Source organism: Tubulanus polymorphus, chromosome 7, assembly GCF_964204645.1.
Source record: "Tubulanus polymorphus chromosome 7, tnTubPoly1.2, whole genome shotgun sequence".
NCBI lineage: Eukaryota > Metazoa > Nemertea > Palaeonemertea > Tubulaniformes > Tubulanidae > Tubulanus > Tubulanus polymorphus.
Window position 1 is genome coordinate 1,136,180 of NC_134031.1, and position 24,223 is coordinate 1,160,402.

Genomic DNA, 24,223 nt, shown 5'->3' on the forward strand with positions numbered 1-24,223 from the left:
GTGATGGAACTAATAATAGCTTTCTACCATTTTGAAATGATCCTTCTCCGAGCACGCTTTTAAATGTGAAGTTGTTATTAAAACACGTTTGAATAACGGCATCGATCTGATCTTTTCGGTCATAACATTTCCAATTGTTTGACTCAAAAGATCTCTATTAAACATAACTAAAAAGAATTCTAAAATCTCTTACGAAATTCTCTAAATAAATTCAGTATATCTTGAGTGAAAGGTGCATGTTCTAAGAGGCAAATAAGTATTTCCCGGGCATTTTCTTGATAAATAAAGAATCACTTGTAAAATGCTTGGTGATGTGTTGTAAGAGATTGGTATTTAGTATTGTTTGTAAAGAGTTTTATTATTATCTTCCATGTTTTATGTATTTCCTCCTCTATCTCCTCAACCTTCCCTGTCTGTTTTTGAAAATCACATCGTAATGTGCTGAACAATAATAGTACAATTTGCAAATTGAATGGCTTAGCAAAAATAAGTTAACGTCATAATAAAAGATGATAATTTCGATGAATATGTAGAATTGTGAATCAAGCTTTTTCTGAAGTAATTGATGCTTATTCAAAGTTAAAACGAATCAAAAGCATGTGAACTACTGGATGTTTACCCATCATGAACATTCAGACATCAAGAACCTTCAATGATAATGATATATTTTGTCATTATGTGGGAAAATCCAAAAATTCAAATCTGACGCAGTTCCTAACTTTATCTGGTATTTATAGATGACAATTCCTGTTAGATGCAAAGTCATTTGGTAGCAAAGTCATTTTCTATGAAAGAAATTTACGGGCTAATAATATCTTCGTCATGTTAGATATATGACCTTGCATCTATCCTTCCTTCTATTGGGTTCAATCCTGGATAAAAAAGTTGTTTTTTTTTCGAATAAGGTCTTTTCGATATTCTTTTTGTCTAAATGTTTGTGATGTGTCGACTACCAGTGTAAAAGCATGAAATTGATTACTGAGTAAATTTGCCGCTAATAATCGTCGATTCTGATCGGTGTCGTTCGGTGTACGTCGTAACTCACAGATGTTTTGTTCGTTTTTTTTCTTCTAGAACTATTTCAGAGATCCGTGGAACATCTTCGATTTCATCACGGTTATCGGCAGTATAACGGATGTACTCGTCACCGAACTTCAGGTTAGTCAAAATATGCAGATACGGCTGCTTTACTACTCGACAAATTATTGTGTGTTCCGTTGACAAAAAAGCGATCACCAATCGTGACAATTTATTTGTAACGAATGCTTTCTATTTCAGGTGGGATATCTAATAAATGATTTAAAATTATTCGTAGTAATGATTAAATATGACTAAAATCTGAATATCAGAAAGTTGTTTCTACTAGAAAAATATTTGGAATTTTAAAAAAAAAACCAATAAGTAAAATAACGTTTTGGAATAATTTCATAGAAATAAGTATAATTAATATTTTATTGATCATATTTTTAAAATTTTTACTTTTTTATACATCCTTTTATAAAATGCTTTTGATTATTATTAGACTTTTTCTCTCATCTTTTGAGAAATAATCATTATTTGATTATTTGGAATATTTTTGGGGCTCGAGGTTTAAAATTCAGTAATTTTTCAGATTCGCGATTTTTGCCATTTGCCATGGCTATACTGCTGTTATGGCTTCATATTTGATACAAATTTCACTCATCACCGCTTGATAATATCTACATATATATATTTATATATTTACATCAGGGTATCATCTTATTATGCAATAGTTTAAAATCGGAAAAAAAGTTCTGTCAATCTCAAAATGAATTTTTAGCTTAGAACTGAACATGATTTTTTCTAGCTTTTGAAATTGTTTACCTTTTATTCTATTTTCTATCTACAGACAAACAATTTAGTATGACTGCTGTTTATTTAATTCATCCTTCACGATTCATAGAGAAAAATAACAGTAAACTCCTTCCATGTTTTAGTTGAAGTTCAAATGAACATTCCATTGCAATAAAGATTGAATTGAATTGACCAGCTTGATTGATTGGCACAAAGTGGGCGGAGTCTACGTAAAATAGCTTCCACAGAAAGCGATTAAACAATTATAACAATTAGAATATTTCAATAAGATAAATTAGTCAACCACGAACCACTTAAATTAAGTAGTTTAATAAAATCTGTGACTAATACTTTTCAAGTACCCAGTTCCACAGTTATGAGTTAATATTTGATTCAGAGTTGGCTCATTGAAAGTGATCCAATTACGGTTAACTCAGTAACTGGAACTGGATGCAATATAATTGACTACAGAAATCACTATCACTTAGAATATGCATGCATTAGGCGAATGATAACACTTTAAAAAACAGTCGAGCTTCCTTAGCTGTATCCAATCAGTGTGTATCTTTAAATCATGAGTCGAAGGAGAAACTTTTCTGGAAACTTTTGGTGTTTTTATACTGAAGTGTGTGACGGGTGTGAGAGCGTGGAGTTATACAGCTGTTTGATCTAAATATACTATAACAAAAAGACTAATTTTATTTGTTGATGAATTTGTAACATGTGTTCATACAATGTATTATTATTATTATTATTATTATAATGCGTACTATTTGAATAAGAAACAACTAATACCAGCTTCGATGTTGTAATAAGCACCTTGATTTCAGTGAATACCTCAGACTGATCATCGAATACTTATTATTTCCGAACTGATTTTTGAAAATTCCCGTGAAATTGTCTTTTCGCACTACAACACTCAGCATGGCACCGAAAAATATAATCATAGCAAACATGAAATAAATTATTATATAGTTTCACATTAGAAAAGTATCAGGATTTGACGATTAATATTTAGATAATAGTTACGAACACCATTGAAATCTGTATGTCTATCTATAGCATGCATTACTACAAATTCCTGCATGGTTTTTTTCCAAAATAAAAGCCCAAAACTCATTCGATAAACAGAACATTTTTCAAACCCATTAAACTTTACAGTTGGGCCTGAAAATTATTAACGAACTAAAAACATTTTGTGTCTGTGTATACAAAAAAGTTGATGAAATTTTTTTTTCGAATAAAGAACAACTATTTAAATCATTCATAATTGGCTAAATGGGTTTGACTTGTAACAGTGTTATATATAATCGGCTCTTCTAAAAGATATCTAGTCATATCTGTTCCTAGCTTAAACAATCTATAACCAATCAGCTAAGCGTATATCGTGGTTGTTAGAGGTAGTTATAACTACTTTATAAACATTTTATAAATTCTGTCCGAAATGATTTTTGTAGCGCTAAAAACAATATGAATGCAGTGTGGTGTTTGTCATACGCACCCCACAAACCTTCGTACTCGCTTCACCTACTCGCACTAGATTTACTGTTAAAATGTGTTTCAATATTTAAACCATGAAATCATCACCGATCATTTAAAACCCTTTCAGTGCTCACTCCCAATTCATACTGTAAAGTGCTGGATATAATGTGAAAGTTTTGGAAAATTCCAACCCAGTGTGTTGTATAACATATATACCACTGAAGTGCGTCTACTCCCCAGTGCGGTGTATCATTATTTACTATTATCTACAATGTTTGACACATCTTTCACTAGAGATTTTAACATATTGATAATTACATGGATACATCGCACCACGGGGTACATGCATTGTAAGATGGATGGATTATACACCGCATTGCGAGGTACATGCACTGAAAGGGTTGTACATACAGTATTTGAGTAAGTAATTTGATCCTCTATTGAATATTATCAAGACTTCATTACTGTTTTTCTCGAATTATCTGATAATTTTTCTAATGATTGAATGATATTACTGGGTATAAATAGTGAAACACGTGTAAACTGACTGGTCACATGCCCTGTGCAGCAACATAAGAAAAAACATTCCCATATTGAATAACCAAGGAATCGCCACCTATTTTGTGTACTAGCAGAACTAGAATCAAAACCTAATGTGGTCTCAATTGGGATAGGTTTCATGTTGCTGGACGGACTAGGAAGATGGGAAACCTTTCTGGGTTGGCTGACTAGTTCTAATCTAAATGTTGCTTTGTCAATGTGCTATGCTTTCTCCTTTGATTAGTTATCGTTTCTATAAGCATGCATCTTAGCATGATTTACAAAAGAGAAAATACTACTGCTTCAAACAGCTACCAGGGACTAACGCCTATCATTGAAACGATCGTACAACTAGAGCAGAGTCAACCTTGTAGCTGTCGGGCAAAGTTTTGGTTGTAGAGAATAGCTCTATTTCAGTTTTTATCATTACGAAGGTAAAAAAGTAAAAAAAATACTTCACTCCGGCGGAGATGACAAAAAATATAACGAAATAAACCAGTTTTGTTATGAAGTATACACTTCAACTGTCCAGGCGAATGCGTGTAAATCTCGTAATTGATGTGGTTGCTATGTAGCAATTCCTCGGTGACAGAAATTTCTGTTTGATTTTTCGGCATTACATTAATGTAGAATGGATTTTGATGAGCTCTTCATAATTATCGCTGCACGCTCTGGTGGAGGGGCTTATGGCCTTGCACAAAATGTATATACATTGTCATCTATATCTGTATCTATATACATACATAACATTATATTCTATTTGTATATCATGTACTAAAACTGGGTGACTCAATCGCTGTTTGCATGTTTCTGTTTAGTTATAACTTCAGACATCTTTAGAAAGAAATTGAAGTAATCAAGAAATTCTTCTCTGCTTTCTATTTGATGTGTATTTAGAATAAAATGATACGTGGCTGTTCTATTACAAATCTTGCCCCTCCTCTTTCTCTCTCTCTCTGCCTCTCTCTCTCTCTCTCTCTCTCTCTCTCTCTCTCTCTTACTTACTACAGAGTTTACAAATTCACCTGGCATTATGACCTCTCTTTCTTTCTTTCTACTCTTTCAAAGTCTTCTTTTCAAATGAACTAGAAACATATATAAAATACGAATTAAACATAATTCAGTAGATGAAATGAAACAATGTATTGAGATCACCCTACGAGTTACTGTTAAATCAAGAAACGGCCGTGAAGAATTGAAATTTTAAAACTGCATTTCTAAATTCCTTGCTGAGGTAAATAATGATCACTCCAGAATAGATGTACCCATCAACCTCTAAAAGTACGGGCTTAGATTTGCAGTCACTCGAGTTTTTTTATCATTAGATGATAATGGAATTTTTTTTTTTTCAATTGTGTGAATATATAAAATGGTGGCGGGTGCTATTATAAGCATGTATCAGTGTTGTCTGCCCCTACCCACAATCCCCTGTTTTAGATATAGGAAAACTTGCTTTCATTCGGAAAATTTGTCAGTTATTTTAAATGTTTGAACTGACCTGGTTCCGCGCCGGTGTCCAGCTACAAGGACAGTTGGTTATAACCGGTGTATATTAATGATATGAATCAGTTGTATATATTTGATAAACACTGTGAAGGGTTTGAGTGATTTTTGTTTTTTTTAATGAGGAGTTTTTCTACGGAGTGTGATCGAGGCCTGTGCGTGAGTGAGCGTGTGCGTGGATTCATATTATCTTCTATAACGCTGTATTTTGAACGTCACATTCTCGATGATATTTTCATCAACGGGCTGCAGTTTTCATCATGTACACGTTTCATTTTTATTTGAATATTAACGAGCAAATTTATTGATTTGATTAGTGAGTGATTGATTGTATTTAATTTGATTTTTTCTTCCAATCAGGTTCTTGCTTTGAGGCATCAAATTGGCATTATTCCGGTATCAATTACATAATATCATCATATATATATATATATACATATCCATAATATATATATACAATAGACCAGGCGGCCATTTTCCTGTAAATCTAGCTTTCAGGTTTTTAGAGGTTCAATCCTACTTTGTTGTCCGTTTTATAAGAATTTGCATGCAACTCGATCCCGAAAGATATTTAAGTTATTTTTCGATGCTTTGATGTTATTTCCCCGATTCAAGAGAAAGCGAGCTACCTCTGGCAGGTGACCTGTGTATATATGTATATATATAGGTCCTGTATTGCACTAATAGATACCCCCAGTTAGTGAAAAAGATTTAATAAAATGGAATGTTTGGTTGGAATGTTAATAATGACTAAATGGCCAACGTTATATCGAGAAAAGAATCACGATTACAAATTCAAAACAATTTGTTCTGTGGTGATGGAGACAAATTTCTCTTTGATTTTTAGGTATTTCAGTAACTCCTCTGATTATTCTGCTATTTTGCTACATTTTTGGTAAATTTTTTTTGCCACGATTTAAAGCCATCATCTCATTATAGAAAAAAAAACCTTGCATAAGATTCTATCGCTGAAAATATTAGTTTTATCTGATCCCGACGAAACCATCTGGTTTTTCAGTACAGCGTCATTTCTGCATTAGTATCTCGAAGTTGTTTTCAGCACCCATCAGCTTTTCATCATTCATACCACCTTTAAGATAATTACTATATTTATATATATATCGCCTTGATAAGATCAAAAAATGGAAATTAAGTAAATGGGGAAGAATCGGTTTTGTCCGTTATGTCGGACTTTAGTTGGAAATGGTTAGAGAAGAGGGCGCTATGGCTGATATCTTGACTAACTAGTAGAATACGTACTTAGTCTAGAGTGAAATCGGAGATACACATTTTTAGATGTTGGTGGTTGAAAATTTAGAGTATTTACGACGAGTAAACAATTTCGTTTCTCTTTTTACATAAATGAAGTCTTCTTTTCAGCAACACAATGACGCGATATCCATCGAAATTTACTCCCTAATTCGATTCAGTCTGATTTCAGTTTTTTTTTCGAATTCTTTTGTATTAACGACATGCACTGGTTTTTTATCAATATTCATTATTTTCATTTCATCCTTTCCACTCCATATATTTTCAATATCGAATTTGCCTCTCCACACACTGTGCAATAGTTCTTACAGCCGGGCTCTCTATCATTCTATCATTTAGAATACGAAATAATTAATCGTCAAACAGAATTTCAAACTGAGAAATGAAATTATTTATTTAAAAAGAAAAAAAATCCCATTTCTGATAATTCAAATTTTCCAAAAAAAAAAGAAGAAATTAATTAAATTACCAATCGCCTTAGTTTAAGTGTACCTTTGATTAACAAAGCTGGTCTAGCAGAAATAATGACCCCTGACATGTTTCCATTTGTTAGCAGTCAAACTTTATCTCCCTGGGATTCTTGCGATTGTTCCGAGCGGCACGGTTGATTAAACTGCTACGACAAGGTTACACTATACGAATACTGCTGTGGACATTCATACAGTCACTGAGGGTAAGGAAAAAAAATGATGGCGCTATCTCTTATATCAGGGGGACAGATTGATATAATGATTGTTTCACTGTTACATACCGTACATGTTTGTGGTTGTTTTTCAGGCCTTACCATATGTATGTTTACTGATAGTTATGCTGTTCTTCATCTATGCCATTATCGGGATGCAAGTAAGTAACAATGGACGGAACCTGAATTTAAATCCAGAGTTTTACAAAAACGTTTAACCCTTTCAGTGCGTCTACACCGCAGTGCGGTGTATAAATCAGTGATGGATTTTGCTAGTACACCGCACTGCGGTGTATTGATGTAATTAGTAATTTGTAATTACCTCTATTGAAAAATGGCAGAAAGTCTCAAACATAGTGAAATACTAGTAACTAACGATACACCGCACTGCGGTGTAGACGCACTATAGTGGTATTCCCATTGTTCAACACACTAGGGTGGAATTTTTTAGAATTTTCAAATTTTCTCCAGCACTATAGGGTATTAATTAGTCAGCACTGAAAGGGTTAAGCCTAAAACGGTTAAGTTTGAATTGTTGTCCTCATTGAAAAAAAAAAAAAAGTAACCAATGGCAATTACACCAAAAATTTGAGTTTAACTTTTTTGTGAAATTGAGTCCTGATGCTAAGAACCTTTAGTGTGAGCGTATCTCAGAGTGGTTTGGTAAAGCTATGATCGCTGTGGATACAACTACTTCCAGCATTGATGAAACTCATGTCACTAGTCATTCGAATGAATCTATTTTCTGTTGCAGGTTTTTGGAAATATCAAACTTGATTCGTCGACGGATATAAATCGTCATAACAACTTCCAAACGTTCATGCAAGCATTGTTGCTGTTATTCCGTTGCGCTACTGGTGAGGCGTGGCAGTTGATCATGTTGTCATGTTTACCGAACGCTCAGTGTGATCCTAAAGCCGGTGACAGTAACACCTGTGGAGATGACGTCGCATATTTCTATTTCTGTTCATTCATTTTCTTCTGTTCGTTCTTGGTAAGATTAACGCTCAGTTGTCAATCTTCAGTCTGTAACTCCGCCCTCTCGGACAATTGATGACCCATCTAAATGCTCACAGAATTGTCAACACTTCGCTAGGGTGCGATTTCATGATTCAATTAAATCAGTCTCCGGGTTAAAGTAAAAACAGGCCTCAGGCATTTCAGTTTGAAAATGAATTACAGCTTTTTACCAGACCCACTCAGATATACATGTAATGAGCATGCAATGTGGAAACTTAAAGTGTCCAGAATTGAACGATTGATATTCATTTATGATGATATTGACACTATAACGCACCCCAAGCAAGCAGTGCATTTACCCATCATGTTGATTGTCTGAGTAGGGTGCAGGGTACAGACAGCTCTTTGATAAATTAACACATGAAATGATATTATTTGTTCTAATTCACAGATTCATCATCGTACTATAATATACTGTTTTACATGTTTTCAGATGTTGAACTTGTTCGTAGCTGTTATCATGGATAACTTCGATTATCTGACACGTGATTCATCGATTCTTGGACCACATCATCTCGATGAATATACACGAGTTTGGGCGGAGTATGATCCAGCTGCCTCGTAAGAATCTCTCAATATTAACCATTGATGATACGCTATGTCCATTTTTTAATGATAATATGGAGAATCCCAGACTAATCTAGCGATAAAGATGAAAACTTAATTTATTGATTCAACATTTTGATTATAACCTAATAGTCAGTATTCCTGAAGATGACTATTAAGTAATTAGGAAACGTTCAATCAAAAATCATTAGCTTGAAAGAGACCTTATCTTTCTCGTTAAAGTATGGGATTATCTATATATATCTCAATACTCTCTCTTTATCTTGGCTTTAAACTGTTCTTGATCATGTGTTTGTTTTCTCAATTATCATCAGGGGCCGCATTCATTACAATAATATGTATGAAATGCTGCGTAATATGGAACCACCTGTTGGATTTGGTAAAAAGTGTCCGTACAGACTAGCTTATAGGGTAAGTTACGAATTGAGGTACTTCATTGAGGTATCAGGAAAGCGATAGGACAAGGAAACGTTTGGAAATGCGGTCGAATATATCTCGCCGCCCTCTGGCAGTTTTTATATTCATTACATAAAACGACTGCCATTTTTTTTTTTTTGTAGAAACTGATACGAATGAATATGCCCGTAGCAGAGGATAATACTGTACATTTTACAACCACTTTGTTTGCCTTAATCCGAGAGTCATTACAGATCAAAATGGGACCAGGTAAGCGAGCGTCTGAAAGCATCCTTCTGACAATTGTTCAAACAGAACTTAGGATTCGGATTGATGATTATACCGTATACATCACAAAATGAGAATATTTTCGCATGCTTCTTTTTATTCCTCATCGTTTTGAATCTGAATGTTTCGAAGAAAACTTCATTAACATTTAACGAATCATGTCGTTTTTAGTTGGTTTTTTCTATATGAACGATTGTCGCGCACAGATATTTTAATTTTGTTTAAAATAATTCGTAGCAGACGAAGCAAAGGGAACATTTAATCATGAACTTGAAGTATGAAGTTTGCGTTAGTTTATGCGGTTATGTCTATAGAGTCTTTACGATATCATTGAAAATCTGACCATTAAACACCGGTCAGCCATTTGGGTGGTAACTTCGTCGCCCACAAATACAGTAGACCTTGCTTGCCTTAGATCTCGCAGGACTGATGAATATTCTTGTGAGGCAGCAAGTGAATTCCAGGGCAGTTGGAGCGAGGATGGAATTGGAGTGAGAAAATTAGGTATATATTGTCAGGCAGGGTACGCGAGATAATCAGGTCATTCACCCTGGCCGAGTGTCCAATGACAGACGTGAGATAATCAGGTCATTCACCCTGGCCGAGTGGTCCAATGACAGACGTGAGATAATCAGGTCATTCACCCTGGCCGAGTGGTCCAATGACAGACGTGAGATAATCAGGTCATTCACCCTGGCCGAGTGGTCCAATGACAGATCTTATCGCTAAGACCTATACATACAACTACATAACTGTATTTTATAGCGTTTTGAAAATCTTATTGAATGTGAAAATTCTACGATGTACCATAAATGTGTCTATGCATGTTTTGATTCAATAGTTAACCCAGCGGTTCCCGTTGAGAAGACCCGTAAGTATTATACCTGCAAGCTATGTATGCTGTTCACTCGTTTGAGAATAACAAATATACATATTTATATATAGCCAACGAAGTCATCTCTACTGTTGTTTAACTGTTTGAATATTGTGTTTGATGCATAAGCTGAACTGATTTACAGCACTATGTTCATTTCATTCCGATTGGAAAGATCTTTCTAATTTGCACACGATATGATGCCTTATATTTCCACCGAAGATACCATACATAAACTCTGGATCCAGTTCCTCAGTTGCAAATTAGAGTTATCTCTGAGATGAAATGGATTTATTTCCCAATGATTATTTAAACCAGAGTCAAACTTTTAACTTGGGACTGTGGAGCTGGCTGCTGATGTCCTAATTTACTTTAATGATGCCCCTCATGGCCTACCGTATTGCATAGAAGTAAACAGTAGAAGATGGAGTTGGTGATTTATTTTATGAATACCACTATAAACACTGGTCAACTATAGCTCGATGCCAAAATCATTATCATAATATATACTACATTTTCATATTTACATTTATATTATCTGCCTTCATTTTCTTACAAAATATAATCTTGAATTTGTTTATCTATTTTGCTATTTTTAACGATGAATACTACATTGTATTTAGTCCTATGGCGTCATATTTATCGGGTTTCAAGTTCAACTTTTCTAACCCTCAAACAAAAGACTTGTACTTTATCGTCAAAGATACTTCACAGGATAGGTTACATGCAGTTATGATGAGAAAGATTTTTTGTTTTCAAAGTATTAAGAAAACTAAAGCTATGAATTGAGACCGAGCATGGAATTAGTTAGCATATATGTATAGATATATAGTAATATGTTGCTTAGAACATCCAATAATTAGTTTTAGATAAATTTGAACTAAGCGGACATAGATACATACTGTTATTGTTTTATGTGTTGAAGCTTGAGTCATCATTTAGGAATAGATCGTACAACGTTTAGTATTTAGGCAAAAATGTTATGATAGAAAAAAAAAACAGCAGGTTATATACATATTTCATGTGCTGAATGATAGATAATATGCTTATAAATGCTCTAGGTGCATGTTTGAATGATAGTAGCTTAAAGCATGATAAATGCTTGAAACCGATATGATATTATTTTGCTTTGATCTTTACTTCAAATTTCAGCTTTCAGCATCAACCTCGATTCATTTTGGAGACTCGATCCGTTCTTTGATTGTAGCTTAATACGGATTGATAATGAATTCATATTTGTTTTATTTCCAGTTGAAGAAATGGATCGTAAAGATGATGAATTCCGAGAGACCATACGTCGAATGTGGCCGATTCAAGCGAAGAAAATGCTGCATTTATTGATGCCGATTGATGACAGGAAGAATCGTATGATTGATAAAGATCCAGGTCGGTTTCATCAACAGAATCAATTACTTCATCCCGCGCCTTTTTTGAGAACGTCGGTTCTGCATCGGTTAGAGATGAGTTATGAACAAACCCGTACCCATTTCCCTTTGCTACACCAGGGCTGGATCCAGACCGTAGCGCCTGACCATCGTGCTATTAGTTTGTATTAAAGGCAAGACATTAGGCTGAACCCTGACTGAAGAGTAGGTACCGGGCTGGAACTACAGTCGAGTAGCTGTCTGGTCCCTTTCTGTCCACAGTCATTGTGCCATTCGTTAGAACATATACCACAGAAAGTTGCTATAAAACTGTATCAGCTCAGAGGATTGCAGAATGAATAAAGAATATTTTGTCTCGGCTGGAAAAGTAGCCCTTTCTGTTGGTTCTATGGTCAGAAGTCGCCCCTGGATCCACCTCTGTACAGATACCAGTTCTAAAACTTAAGTAGAATGATTATCAAATAGACATCAAAATCATTGTACAATAAACAGAAAACAGATTTATTTGAATAATATCACTGAGTGATTTTATTTACTGTATCCTATTATCAGTCATGACGGCCATATCATCGGGTAGAAGTTTCCTATCACAACCAAAACAAGGTTTGTTTCATCATTAATTGACAAGAAAAAAACAATCTTTTCTTACAAATTTCTCTTAATTCTTCTTTCCAATTTGCCGTGTCATATCATATTTGTGTATATCGATATTTATTTCAACTTCAAGATTCCTAGATTTTCATGTTAAAAACATATTCGTTATCAGTATTAGATATTTAATCAAATACGATTTTCTATTCCAATATTCCTCGGCATGTATTTTTCATGTAATCTATATGTGCTATGTTACAATACTGTGATACATAGGTGTAGATTATTGAATTAAAGAAATACCATTTTCAGACATTTTCATAACTATGATATTTGTTGATAGCTCGTGGGAAGCCATGTTCTTTTTACCTCTGTCTCGTCACCATTCAGGAATTTATTTGCACCTTTATCTCGTTGGTATTTTTACTACATGTTTTTACCACAGAAATAATCTCAAGAGCCGAGTTGCACAGTCGTGACTTAAGACCAAAAGAGGTCATACATCTGGATGCTGGTCTTTAGTTGTTAGACTCATTGGAGAATCATGATGGTCTATGAATGGTCTTGAATCTAAGGCGTGACTGTGCAAGTTGGCCGTGACGCGACTTCAGATCCAAGCAGATCCATATTATCACAAAAATGCAGAAAATGCATATATAATTCTTTTTCTTTTATGATTCAGGATCCAGTTCCACACAAATTAATTGATTTTCGATCAGTTAACTCTGAATCACATCTCGCAACTGTGGAACCGGGTCCGCGCAGAATCTGCTTCTGACGGTGATGACAACGTAATACATGATTTTCACTCTGCGTTTACGTTTTATTTTCAGACACGCCGAATCACCGGTTAACTGTCGGTAAAATCTATGCAGGGCTTCTAATTGCTGAGAACTGGAGAGCGTATAAAGCAAGCCAGTCAAAAATAAATCATAAAGCTGTAAGTATGAAATGAAGGGTATGAATCGATGGTGTAGCGTATAAACATACACGTGTTATAGTAATTGAATTGTATCTGATATGATGAACATGTTTGATGATTGTAGACTAGTGTTTGGTGAATCTAGTGAAATACCGTAAAACACCCCCTCCCCCCCCCCCTCCCCCTCTTTAAACCACCCTTCCAAATGCTTTGTCGACCCCTATGCTTTAAGTACTGAATGGTGTTATTGAGAGAATATGGGCACACGTTAGGTAACACAGAGGACTACTGTAAGCTCAAATGGAACTTTAAGTTGTTCTATGAATGTGGTCCCAGTTCCACAGTTGAGAAGCTTATACCCGTAGTTCAGGAAGTTGGTAAAGTTACCCATCGAATAAATCAAGGATGTTTGTCCCTTTTCAATTGTGCTCGTGCAGAAGACATTATCGACTTTCTCTTTCACTTGCCATGTTTAGAAGTCTCGGCCATTTCTTCCATCTTGTGTGATGGCAGAAATCTTCTACTTATATTCCATCTTCCGGAAGAGAACGATCGAAAGTGGCCCTGGTTGTCACCTTGTCTACGCGCGTTAACTTTAACCAATGTTTGAACGATCAAGGAGTTTGAACTGTGTAAAACCATGGATGTATAATCTAGTTTATGTGTCCATGTTAGAACCATACTCTGCGGGAACGTGGCCTGTTTTTTAAAGTGGATATCGCACGATTCCAGAATCTGTGAATATTACATGTGTAATATATATATATACGGATGGATGTTTGATCGGAATGAACTCTGTTACCGCCGTATAGTAGCACTCTGTGAATTAAAACAACCAATCACCACGCACTCCTCTGATTGATGATGAAATAAACACCGACCAGGTCCAGGAAGAACATCTCTAAACGCATGCTATCGATATTTCAATGAATTGAAATGAAATTCTTTCCAAAGCGACATTTTATTAAAAAATCTAATATCGGTATATATCATACCAACAAATAGTCATTTGAAAAACTGGAATTGTGTTTGTTGATAAAATGTCGTGCTTAGAGTTGTTGGTGCAATCAGTTCAAATGTCTTCATAGCACGGTACGATTTAACTTGATTTCAAACATTAAGAACTTCATTTAACACCGAAAAGAGTTGAACATTCACTGCCCAGTTCCGCAGTTTTCAGTTCAGATTAGACTCTATGGTAACCTGATTGAAGATGCACTCTGATTTAACCTTAGAGCCAAATAACTGTGGAGCTGTCTCCAGAAATCTTAATGAATTCATTGAATCATGCACCAACAAGTGAGAATTTCTGATGGACAGGTTTTTTTTTTCGTGTATTGCACATGACAGATGCACAACAGAGATATGAGTTTTTAATGTCATTGTTATTTTCAGATAAAGATTCTAGGCTTAGATGAAGAGGTAAAATAACAATACAAATCAATGTGCCATGATATATAACACCTTCTATATATATATATACATATATACATTCTTAATCCTTAACTCATCGTTGCTTCTGTTCTTAGAAATAGATCATATTCATATTATATTTCTCTGTGTTCTATTCAAGAACTTAAACTAAAGATAGTTATTTCCACAACTGAAATGTGTTGTCCCCGTGAAGAACCGCTAAATGACTTACACCGTATTTTCCAAATCTGGTCATCACTGACGTCTGTCTGATAAAGTGGCCTCGATAGATCATTGAAATGCCTTATGCATGTGTTTTTTAACCTAACCTGTTATTTATTATTAACAAGCGTTGTGTTTATAATTTTCGATTAGATTTATTCATTTCAGTCCCAATTCAGTTAATTTCAAGTATTTCAGCTTGCTGATATTAAAAAACAATCTAAAGAAGTATACTGTTTAGTTAATAATTCCTGCTTCCATTGAGGCCCTGTTTAAAGCACCACCATCAGACTTTCCCGGGTTTCCATGTGGACTATTATAATCCTTATGGTGGTTGCTTGTATAGAGGTTTTGTACATTAGTTTGCTTGCCAGCCATACATAACAACAACAGATCGAATCGGGGGAGTTACAAACCTCGCGGGTCCATCATGTACGTAAATCACTTATTGTGTTTGCTAACCAATATGGCGGCGGTCTTATCAAAAAAGCACCTGGCTACAAGACCTCTCTATACTGGGATATTTCAAACTTTCTGTTTACGTGGCCTGATTCTGATGGACATTCTAAGAAACTCCTCCTCCACAGTTATTTTCCATTTTCAGCAAGCAGATTTTTTTTTCATTTTTCGAGATCCTGATTCTGTTTTAACGATAGATGTGAATGCATAAACGCGCACTAATTTATCAATATATCTCGATGTTGTTTACACTCGTAAAATGCAGCAATTAAACTGCTATCTCCAACCATACTGATTCTCATTGATGCCTTATATGTTGATTTGGTGACCGGATAAAAAATTGCTTTTATGTTCGTGTTTAAAGATAATTTGCGTAAATCGGACGGATAAAACTAATTCGATTTTGATTGATTAGACTTCGACTGTACTTTCACTAATAAATTTCTTTGTATTTTTTTAACAGGATCCTAAGCGTGAGGAGGTTGGTCATCGTGCCTGTTCCATTTATTATTTCTCTTCAATGTTCCGTGTTGGTTGAGCGGAAGTAATCTGACTGTGGCCATATCAAAATTATTACTATCGAAATATCGCTAATGGGGTATACAGAAAAAAATCCCATGATAGAAAGAGAAGAAAGTCTGAACTTCTACTTTAGTTAATGATTTATATTTAGTCATCTTCAGGAATAATTAAGTTGAAATAGAATTTTCAGGCACTTTTTTTCTTTCAATGTGTGAGATTTTCCTGTATTATCATTATACAATATTGACGCACTATTTCATCAATGGTTTTAGTCAGGTTACTTTATACTGTTTGAATTGTGTGAATCAATGTCGGTGAATTTTTACCACCAATCTATCAGCCCTTCCCTGCCCTAAATGCTGAAATAATCTTCAACCCAAAACCTGCAGAACCTTCTCAAGACCAAAACTACAATACATGATATATGACTGTAAACAGTAAACTGATTTACATTTCACTATGGATTGATCTTGATTTGAGAAAAAGTTCAGAGTCAAACTGCGCAACCCTTCTCTTAATCCTTCTATGCGATGACATTCATTGATTTTTATCATCCAATTGCCAAAACTCAAATGAACGAGAACAATCTTCACTAAATATGAATGTTTGTTTCAGTGTAATGTATATATCTAGCTCTCGGCCAATGGCATGCTCTGTATCACTCATATAACCCACTGTTGTAACGTGCTATGTGATTGGTTTGATTTGAAAGTTGTAATATATATCGTTTGATGTTTGAATTTGGGTTCAATGAATGAAACCTCATTCGTGTCTTTATCTAAATATTGAGCTGAGTGATGTGAGGATAGTTTTATCTTCCAAAAGACAATTACGTGTATTCTGTTTAGAAAAAGCCACAATAAAATCTAATAGTCCAGGGGTCTTACAAGAAGACAAGACCTTCAAAATTCCCACAAGTGCCCACAATTCCGGTAAGAAAATCTGAAAAGCACCCTTTCTGTAAAACATAGGCACAATTTTGCCCAAATATTCCGCTAATATGCTGCTGAAATGGCGATTTACCCTTGAAAACTTAGTAAACCCCCAAAATATGCCATTACCAGTAACATGTTATTTACTGTGGGTTTTTCCTGTTAAGGGAACGATGTTGTCTCAATTCAGAGGTTGACAACCGGAAACAAAAACGTAGCGTCAACATTTCTATCTCGTGGGAAATTTCTTTGTCCGTCTCTGTATTTTATAATCTGTGTTTGTATCTCATGTGTGTGTGTGTCACTGAATCATCGAAACAAATCCGTGAATTTCAGAACAATGATTCGAATGATAAACGAAAGCTGCCCGATCGCAGTAAAGGAGAGGTAAAATTAGAGACAATAAACATTGGTATCATCAGTGACAGAGGTGACGGTAATGGCATCCTGCGAGTCGTAATCTGAGAAATCATCGCCAAGTCATTTAACTGTATTTCAATCCTCCAAATCTTCGATTATTTTGAAAGCAACTTCATCTGAATTTTCTTATAAACTCATTTTAGAGCCAGTTATGAACCACACTTGTCCATCTAGTTACGGATTTTCCCAAATAAATAAAAACTTACAACACAGTGTTTGAAAATAACCCCAATGACTTCAAACCCATGGATAAAACTAAAACCTTTAGTCCAAATCCATTGATTGTTTACGTAATTAACAATGTATGAAGTCTATTCATTTTGTGACTACAATATCATTGTCCAGTGGGAGATAGTTGAATAGATCAGGAAACTCCTGGGGCCAGTTGCTCAAAAGTTGGTTAAAAATAACCGGCGGATAAATTTCGATAGTTACAATGAACTTTTAATTTTCACTACGTTTACTATCCACTGGTTAACTTTAACAAACCTTTGCGTCCCTGGTTTAATATCACCACATTCTGCTTGATGTCGATTTCTCAGAGCTGACCAGTTGTCAGATGCATGTTAGCATGTCCGATCAATAAAATAGAACGCATCATAACATCGTATATGAAACTGCTGCGTAGACATACCTCGTAATGCAAATAGAACCTTTATCATTATCTCTGAAACTAATCAGATTTTTCAATCCTGAATTTAGCCCCCGAATAATGTTGCATGAAGGAAACTAATGATAGAATGTCGAGCTCCTGAAAGAATAGGGTCAGAACGATTGTATCTGGGCCCTAGTCTACTGAACTGATTGACCCAGTATTGTCGTAGCTATGGTTCTATGACCTAGTTATTGTTTTATGACGTAGCTATGGTTCTATGACCTTATGACAGGTCTATGACCTAGTTATGGTTATATGACCTTGTCACAGGTATATGACCTAGTTATGGTTATATGACCTAGTTACAGTTCTATAGCTAAGTTCTCGTTAAAAGACCTCACAAAAACCTTAAGTCTATGTGACTTCATGAATTTGTGACCAAAATGAGCACAGTCTGGGTTAATCTTGAATGTAGACTCAGGGCTTAAAAGGAGCTTTGTGAAAAGACTATGTTAATGAACCCTCTCAATAGTATTAGCTGCGCGCCCTGTCAGTGAGCTGATTTTATCCACATATATTACGCATTATCATTAATCGTACTAATGTAAAACCTTTTTAAAAAAAAATCTTTTTGAAAGTTTATCTCGCATTTAGATGATGATATTATATTTAGAATAGAGCATGTTCAGGATTGGTGGGGCGCAACCGGGGCTCGGTAGTTTTTCCAGAAAAGTAATTAATAGATGTTTCTATCCGATGAGTTTGTATATGTGAGGACGGTATTTCGGAGCCCTGTTCAATATTTGGGATAAAGAGGTTGAATGAACACGGCTTCGAAATCAGTAATAAACCATTGTGACTTTGTTATAGTCATTTCGACATTCGTTGTTTAATGCTATTTTGATATGTTGATTTTTCAGCGTCCGCCATCTTTATTCCGGCGTCTGATGGGTGTGATGCGTACACCGACGACGCGTTCGAGTCAGAGTCTAGATTCGGAGCCGTCTGACGACCGCGATGAGCACGGGTAAGAATCCACCAATCACCGCGCTATATACACTTTAGTTACAAAACAATTTTCTTCCGGATATTCTCGATTCTCACGAATACAAAACATCACTGAACTTAAACAAGCTGAGCTCCTAACCCTACACTAGGAATAAGAAGAGTCCAAAATGCTTCCTCGAGCTAATGATTCATTCAATAATTTGACTTTTAAGTCATCTTCAGGAATACTTATCATCACAAGGAAATGAATTTAAATTGAAAACTTTTGGATATTGAGTTAGATTTTTAAACATTAAGATATGACAAATTCTAGAGATAACTCACATCAGTTTTCGATCTTTTGTGAGTTTTTTCTAAGATTGTGTATTTTCAATATTTCACATTTCACTTGATTAGGATTATATAGGGTTACACAGATGAACTTATTTCAATCACACTGATCTTAAACAAACATCTCTTAGAGAATTCTAAAAGTTAACAGTAGCCCTACAACTACAAAACTATTACAATTTTTCCTTCTCTTCACTCATACATGTGTTGTAAATGTAGTAACCATTTTCTACACCATGAAATTTTCAACTTCATTTTACAATCTGATGTAGTAAGCTTCAAAATCAACATCATTTCACGGTTTTATCAGTTCTTTTCAATTTTATCAATTCCTTTCACATCAGCACAAATTTTCTGCTATTTTGCACCATTTTCACTACAAACTATCGCAGATATTTACAATAAAGATGTTAAGATTTTTCTTTGTAAACATGCAGGGGGTCGTATCTGAAGGTACTGTAAAAATGATATTCTGTTAATGCAGCATCAATGATATTTAGAAAATATGGAGACACTGAATTAACAGATTATTGTTTTTACAGTACCTACAACTTTGATATGAACCCCTGTGTTTAAATGTGCACAAAATGAGCCATTGAAAGATGGTTACATGCACACATGCTGATTGTGGCCAGACTCCGAACCCAGTTCCAAAGTTGTGAATCAAGATTTGACTTAACTAATTTTAACTCACACAACTGGATGGAACTGGATCCCGAGCTCAGAGTTAACTCTCTAACTCACAAACAGGAACCTGATGATTTTCTGCTTGGATCAAACCTATTTTGGATCAGAGCCAAAATCATTATCTTCCGACCACAATTTAGCGATTTGATGTTTTCACAATCAATGCCACAAAACAATTTCCATTGAATCCCAGATAAAGACATTGATAGATCCTGCAGTGTGTCTTGAGTTTATTCATGTCCAATTTGGAATCTCCTCAAACTTAGCTGCAATCACACGAGCGACTTCAACTCATATCTACTGTTCACACCGGTGCCATATAGGTCCATGCCTGTTTGACATGGACTAAATTTGGCCCTACCACAAACATCAGACCAGGCCCGTGCCAAATTTAATTATGGGTCAAATTATTCAATGTGTATGTTGACTGGCTCAGGAAGTGACTCACCTCACTTGCAACATCATGGTTTTGATAGTATTTCAGTGAAGAGTGAGTGATTTACATCTGAACATGCTCTCTGATTAGGCACGGGCCAAATTTTCTCCGTGTAATCGCAACACATGACTAAATGGTTCACTCTGTTTCTTGATGTACCAAGTCTTTGAGATTTGCTCTGATTCCAAGTTAGATATTAGAATTATTCATGACGAAACTTGTTTTGTGGCATATATTATATTATATTATATATACTTATTGATGTATATTATCACTGGCTTTGTAACCACCACCAATGGGAACCACTGATCAATGTGTGTCTTCGCATGGAAGTTCCAAAGTAAATCTGACGATTTATTTTCATTTTTTCGGTATCGGGAAATAGATTTTTTACCACTGATTTTCATGTTGTGTTGCTTGGGTGTGAAATGACTCAAGATCGCACCACTAGAGGGAGTGTGTGTATCTATGTGTATTTGTTTTACACAATATTTTGGTTGTTTCTTTTTTTAAGAACTCGATGTTGTGCTTAAATCGCACTGGTTTATCGTCCCGATAGAAGGAAATTGCTGAAAGGAGCTGTAATCATCCACACCTGCTTAGCACCAAAAACCACAATCAATGACTTCAGTTTAAATTTTCCCCCGCTATTAAAACAATGTGCAAACCGTTTTAAAACAGATCTCAATGTTACGATTCACACCTCAAAAGATGTTGTCATTTTCTATTTGCCTTTGAAATGAAACATATGCATCAACATTTACTGTATTTCAAAACACCAACAGCAACACATGAATTTGTGATTGGAAACAATTTTACCAAAAACATGATGGAGATAGTTTGGCATTGAGTTATGCGCCCATATCCTAAACTTATTGTTCTATTAACATATAAGGTTCCTTTATATCTCAATAATAGACCCTGTCGTCCTGACAGTCTTCTTGGTGGCAGCTGTCATATAGATTCATTGGTATTCAAGCTATTCCATGGACCCTTCATGACCACTAGACTTTCCCATTGTTATTCCAGGGAGCAATTCCCACCTTCTCTCAGTCTCTGTAATTCGCGGGATACTCGATCCTGTATCATACCTGGGTTACATATACTTAAACAAACACAAACAGCAAACATCCATCAAAATTCTTAAGGCAGGCATAGGTCAACACATGACACGATCAATCGGTTGCCAATGCACCGGTGTGTAGGTTGGCTGCGACTGGGAGGGACAGTCGCGTCGCTTCGCAGAAATTAGGACATGTGCTAATTTTTACAGGCAGGCAGTCGCAAGAGTGAGTAGGTCAATGGGTATTTGCGACGCTATCGTGGCTAGCACAGAATCAAGGCACTAACAACCACGATGTCGACCTATGCCTACCTTTAGATAAACTCTTAAAACTGACACGCCACAAATAAAGCTCCAGGATTGGTCGGTAGATCTAGTCGGTTTTATCGAAAAAAGATGAAGAAAATTGTTAGATTTTTGTCGAAGTCAACACACATATTGATCAAGGTCGAACCGGTGTGTCGTTTGGTTGGTTACACTTAACCGGTGATAGTTTACATTACAGCGAACCTAAACCTCATTGGCAACGATCTTTCAGCTTCCTCAGACGGACGAGTAGCAAACGAAAACAACGAAATGAACCTCACGGTGAAAGTCTCAGCGCTCAGGTATGTATTATCAATCATCTCATATCAATGTCAACGATATATCGAAATATATGTGCTGTAAGATCTTCTTTTCTAGCAAGAGCGTAAGGGTGGGTGGGTGGCTAGGCCTAAACTGGGAAAATCAAAACGTCATCGAACTTTGAAATTGTGTTAGCTATAATAGTTAGTATATGTATATATACGTATATGCAGAAGGCAGCCGAGCAGGCTTTGGTATTACAGAAACTGATAGGAGTTTGGGGTGGTAGGAATCGTCAAGTGAAGGTATCGTTCACTGATCTGTAGCTGAACAGATTCTAAATATTAAGCGAAACACAGTATCTAACTGTAGATAGTCAGTCAATTATAGAAGTAATAGATACAATAATGCAATAAAAGACAAGGCGAAAGAGGCGGATGTTTTGGAATCAAGAAGCTTTGGCTCCATTTCTAAGAACCTGGTGCCAGTTTCATAGTCATGGCTATGATATAAGACCAGTCTAAGATCACTTTGGTTCTATGAAAAGCCAATCTTACAACTTAAGACCAGTTTTCACACACGTAGTAGTCGTGCTCCCTCTGAGTATGTAGTTCACATCGAAGTTCCTAGAAAACAAACATTTAAGTTCATTGGAAAGATACATGTGCAGGAATATGTTGTAACTTGAGACTGATGATATCGTGTATTGTCTCTACGTATAGTTATTTGGTTTAATTTGGAAGCGCATTGATCAGGTATGCTAGAAAAACCGTCTAGATAAATCAATAGTTATTCATCTACCTAGCGCCGGAGCTTCCCCTCGGTTGAATTACTCCATCACATATTCTTGAAATCTGGACGGTTCGTACATTGGTTGATAATGTTTCAGTTTCTAAGTTGAATGTGGTGGCACCTTTTCATCATTTCGGACTAAAATTCTGCCTTTAACAGCAATCACACGTAGACAATTTTGCTCAGGTCAAACTGGTCCAGACCAGAGAAAGGAGTCAAATTTGGCCCATGCCTAATTAATGAGTGCGTTCACACATATATCACTCACATGTTACTAAAATGCTATTTAAACAATGGTGTTGCAAGTGAGGTAAGTCACTTCCAGAACCAGTTTAGCACTCTGAATAATTTGGGATGAGCCTGGTCTGCAGTTTGGCCAAACTTTGCCCTTCTCAAACACGCATGGACCCATTTGGCGCCAGTTTGAATGGTTGGCCCTGGTCAAGAACGCTTGGATGACCCATTTGGCACCAGTGTGATTGTGGCATTTGTGTAAAAAAAAGTATGCTATCGCATTGAACTTACGATCAAGTGATTGAAACTGATAGAACCAGAGCTGTTTCCAGATCATCTCGGATAGCTTCGATATCCATCCAACCGCTTGTGATTTTTAGAAGAACCGATATTTCGTTTGTATTTTATTTTCATTAGATGCCAATTTTCCCTTTCGTTCCACCTCAGTTTGTTCGTATTATACTCATAGAGAATTCCTATCCATATTATACATTTATATCTAAGGATATTGGGACTGATCCCTGCGTTTTTTCGTTACCATTATTTTCATGAATTTTTTTTTCAATTTCACATTTTTCTATACTTGAAATTTCCGAAATGTAGAAGGGTTGTATATATATATGAGAGTGTTGATTTCGGGTGGTAGCCCCCCTGACCTCATCAATACTTTATTTCCACTTGTATTTATTTATATATTATGTAGTTCTATTAGTTGAGTTATTATTTTTAACCCTGATAATGAATCCTTTCGTTTTAAGTTAAGTTTTGTGAAGGTGAAATAGAATTGCTTTTAAGCAGACCTCATAGTGCATGCACATTTCATTTTCTTTTCTCACAACTTATGTTCGTCCTGACCTTCGTTTGAGTCATGCATGTTTCAGCAGGGCTAAAACTACTGTAGTTTTTATCGCAATGAAAATATTAGAATTGATTTCAAGCCTTACATATTCTACATAGGCAAAAATTAGCAAGACCTCAAATCACGAAAGCCTTTAGTTTAGTATTATAATACGGGTTATTAATGTAGAAACAATCTTCTCAATTTTATTAATATACAATTGACTTAGATGCATTTGGTAGGGCATGTCATCAGCATCCCCTTTGCCACCACATTTCTTGACCTCTATCATTCTTCTAGTATCTTCCAATGGGAAGAAAGTTTCACAATGAATTCTGGAAACTAAATTGAACGTCATGAAACTGCATGAA

At 35.5% G+C, this 24,223-nt stretch overlaps 1 protein-coding gene across 1 annotated transcript in view; it reads left to right on the forward strand.

Moving 5' to 3' along the window:
- The window catches only part of LOC141909380 (voltage-dependent calcium channel type A subunit alpha-1-like), a 129,623-nt gene that overhangs the window by 87,493 nt on the left and 17,907 nt on the right, over positions 1-24,223 (forward strand). Inside the window, exons 34-46 of the mRNA XM_074799827.1 lie at positions 1,075-1,158; positions 7,166-7,282; positions 7,387-7,452; positions 8,046-8,285; positions 8,745-8,872; positions 9,193-9,289; positions 9,439-9,544; positions 10,404-10,433; positions 11,688-11,822; positions 13,246-13,352; positions 17,219-17,269; positions 18,818-18,924; positions 21,927-22,029. Of these exons, the coding sequence (XP_074655928.1) occupies positions 1,075-1,158; positions 7,166-7,282; positions 7,387-7,452; positions 8,046-8,285; positions 8,745-8,872; positions 9,193-9,289; positions 9,439-9,544; positions 10,404-10,433; positions 11,688-11,822; positions 13,246-13,352; positions 17,219-17,269; positions 18,818-18,924; positions 21,927-22,029 (1,371 nt within the window). The remainder of the gene's footprint in view (positions 1-1,074; positions 1,159-7,165; positions 7,283-7,386; positions 7,453-8,045; positions 8,286-8,744; positions 8,873-9,192; positions 9,290-9,438; positions 9,545-10,403; positions 10,434-11,687; positions 11,823-13,245; positions 13,353-17,218; positions 17,270-18,817; positions 18,925-21,926; positions 22,030-24,223) is intronic.